The sequence below is a fragment of the Amphimedon queenslandica genome, unplaced genomic scaffold, assembly GCF_000090795.2.
Source record: "Amphimedon queenslandica unplaced genomic scaffold, v1.1 AMPQUscaffold_9246_Cont18793, whole genome shotgun sequence".
Taxonomy (NCBI): domain Eukaryota; kingdom Metazoa; phylum Porifera; class Demospongiae; order Haplosclerida; family Niphatidae; genus Amphimedon; species Amphimedon queenslandica.
The window spans coordinates 1-3,412 of NW_003550482.1; the positions used below are offsets into that span (position 1 = coordinate 1).

The window sequence follows — 3,412 nt, forward strand, 5'->3', positions numbered from 1 at the left end:
AATTAAAGGGGGTGTGGTAAAAGGGTTAAATAGGCTTAAATAGCACTGTTTCTGCTTCCGGTCTACTTTTTAACCTAGGCAATGACCCCCAATGCCTAGGCCTGCAGCCGCCTATGAGTGGCGGATCTGGGTGCAAGTTAATGGTAGGGCCAGGAAGTGGGTGTGTCCACTTTTCAACCAGTTATTTTATGGTTATGCATCTTTTGGCCATTTTTATGATGGGTTTCAACAATTTCCTCATCTATGCTGTGCTTATAATGCTCTTCAAGCGCTTGTAAGTACTCTGGTGTGGCTTGTGGTTTGCTTTATCAAAACTTGAGGCAGGGAATTGTTTACATTGCATCTAATGAATCTCATTACTGACTTCTGATGCCCCGGCCATGGCCCGTCTAGGCCCGGGCCCAGATCCGCCACTGGGTTTAGAGCCATGCTAGTGGTACCAATAGAGTCCTCTGGTCAAGATGAGGTCCTCTATAAAGTCTGGTAAGCATAGGAGCTCGTTTTTCCAGTATAGCAAAGCTACAAAAGTAGTGGCAGCCATTTTGTTTGGGGGGTGAATCATATATAGTAACGCTACCGCGTTACTAATGTATATTGCCATGTAAGTTTCTCTTGGCAAATACTGTGACCTTAAATAATAGATTGTAATTGCAAGATGTGTGTTGACATGTTACATATGGGCATTTATAAAGTACACATGTAAAGATGGCATTTTTGGACTGTAGACTGAGTTTACATTCTTTTTCTTTTTCAAAACCCTGCTGGTCTTATGTCACATCACTGATGTACCTCAAACTAAAAGCAATTGTATCAGCTAACAAGGATGTTAAGGATCATGATTTGTGGAATTTACTTTCGCTAAAAAAGGGAACTTGAAATTTATAGCCCTCAAAAAAGAGTGCCCTACGATAATGGCAAAACTAAAATCATAATTTGACTTGCTACAAAATTTACTACTTAGTGGAAATGATATACCGGTATTCAGCATCAATAAATACTATGAATATAGTACACATATAAGTAGTTACTCACTTAATAGTAAGGAAACATGAATTAGCTTTGAACCCTTAAGAGTTTCAAAATAAATGTCACAACTGTGTAATATTGAATCAGCAGCATATTCAAAGATGCTTTTTATTTTAGCAATAGTTGCTTCAAAATCATCACTATTATACAATAATAATAACTATTCATTGATTGATAAAACTTACTGTTCCACAAATTTTTGCAATTGTTCATTAACACTAACAACAGGTACTTCCAACAAACACTGTATAAATTCCATTGTTACAATATTGGCCTTATTGCTAAAATCAAATCCTGTTTCATTTCTGTAAATACAGAGTTCATAATAATTAAGACGTGCATGAAGACATAACACTATAATTTAGAAGTAAAAGGCATGCATGCTCTGAACTTACTTATAAATCATGTAAGCTAGACAGAAATAAAATATAAAATCTTGGGAAAAGTTTGACTTAAAGTGAAGAGAATTTTGAAAGAGACGAACAACCTCTACTGCATTAAAAGATGATGCTAACTCAATATATGCCTATAAAAAGAAAATAATAATATCAATTTTCTCTCCTACAGACTCTTTTTTAAAGGTTGATGTTTGCATAATCCAAGTATGGCATTAGTATGGCATGTACTTCTGGGCTGTCAGCTATAGCTGTTTAATAATTGAGGAAGGTTTGTACATGTACAATGTATAATGGTACAAAAGTAGTATATGTAAATGCTATTGATCATGAAGTTATCTCATGCATGAGAAGAGTAAAATTTCTAGATAAGAATATTATCAGTGACTACTACTACTATACTAAAATAATTACTATGGTTTATACTAAAATACAAATAGAGTCTCACAAGATGATCAACACATCTTTTTTTCTTCAAAACACTAATCATACATGCATGTACATGTATGTAATGTATAAAATCTCTATTATAAAATTTATTTTAAATTTGCTCCTTGTTTCATATGACTAAATAATTAAAACAAGACATACCTCCATATGCTGATGAAATATAGTATTTAAAAAGAATGAAAGCAGTCTTTCTCCTGGATTATTGGACTCAATGCTTTGTGAAGGCAAGTTCTTTGTACTTGATTTGTCCATAAGTTTACTGATGTCCAAGTATGGTGAGAAAGAGACAATGAGTTTATTCTCTATGACATACTGTGTTGCCCTAAATAACTGTTCATGACTTTCTGGAATTTTAGGAAATAAAGCTCGAGCAACTAAATAATTAAAATAGATAAAATTTCATGCACACAAATACATGTCACTATTACATAAGTCATAAGACACTTACATTCGTATCTTTTATTAAAGAATATTGTTACTGTAGCTTTATTGTCTCTTGCTTTATCAAAAAATTTTAAAATTTCTCTCTTATATTTGCTTGAAACAATAACAACAAGAAATGATGATAAATCCTCTTTTAAGTGACCAGCTGACAGAATTTTTTGACTGCTTTCAGACTCTCCAGAAATCACTAAAACAACTTGAAGATCAGCTTTTCCATTGTACTTGCTACATATTGCATCGATTCCTTCACCTCTAGATTCATGTATTTGCATGAAGGGGGTAGAATGTGGAGGAGGGTCACCTTCTGGCACAAGATGGCACCATGGAAACACAACTGCGGGTTGATCACATGGCCAGCAGTAATTGCTCTTTACTAGCAAAGCTTTCTGAAGAACTTGCGAGGAAATTTTCACTTCTATTATGAGGAAGTATATGAATCTAGTCACATTAGTACAATTGGTAATACCTATATCTCTTTCTTTTAACTCCATTCTCGACTTGGTAATACCTATATCTCTTTCTTTTAACTCCATCCTCGACTCTAGAGACTGAGTGAGAAAATTAAACAATTGCCTAAGTGGGTAAGTCAATTAGTCAACCGCCCACACACTATTTAGCTAGCTCTACCTACTATAGCCCTGACCATAGGCGGCTGCAGGCCCAGGCATGCCCTGGCTATGCCTGGGTAGCTTTCAATCAAAACCACACCCAAAAGGTGTGTTTTGTTATTATTAGGAGTGAGATTATCACTATAATTCATTTTTTATAACCACAACTGTTTATACACAGTATCAGTTCATCTTTACAGTTATTTTTGTGTGGTAACTGGCTTCAAGTGGCAAGTATTATTAATGTTCAGTTATTTAACTAATTGACCACACCCCCAATTGTTATGAATAATTAATGAGCCTGGGTAAATTCAAAATTCTGCAGCCGCCTATGGCCCTGACACATCTACCCTGGCACTTTCATTATAACAATTTTAGCTACTAGAAGTAATGTAGAACATTAAGGGGCGAGCCTAAGCTAGCAAAGCAATCATAGTACTGGATCTATCTATCTATCTATGATCTACTCCTGATCATAGGCGGCGGAAC

At 35.1% G+C, this 3,412-nt stretch overlaps 1 protein-coding gene across 1 annotated transcript; it reads right to left on the bottom strand.

Moving 5' to 3' along the window:
• Window positions 1-461: 461 nt before the first annotated feature.
• Window positions 462-3,149, bottom strand: LOC109590940 (uncharacterized). The gene is made up of 6 exons (XM_020006777.1): window positions 2,782-3,149; window positions 2,320-2,730; window positions 2,013-2,245; window positions 1,422-1,552; window positions 1,212-1,331; window positions 462-1,166 (listed from the first exon to the last, which is right to left on the bottom strand). Exons 1-6 carry the CDS (start codon window positions 2,846-2,848, stop codon window positions 1,025-1,027), a joined length of 1,104 nt encoding a protein of 367 aa, XP_019862336.1. The 5' UTR covers window positions 2,849-3,149; the 3' UTR covers window positions 462-1,024.
• Between the last annotated feature and the right edge of the window lie 263 nt (window positions 3,150-3,412).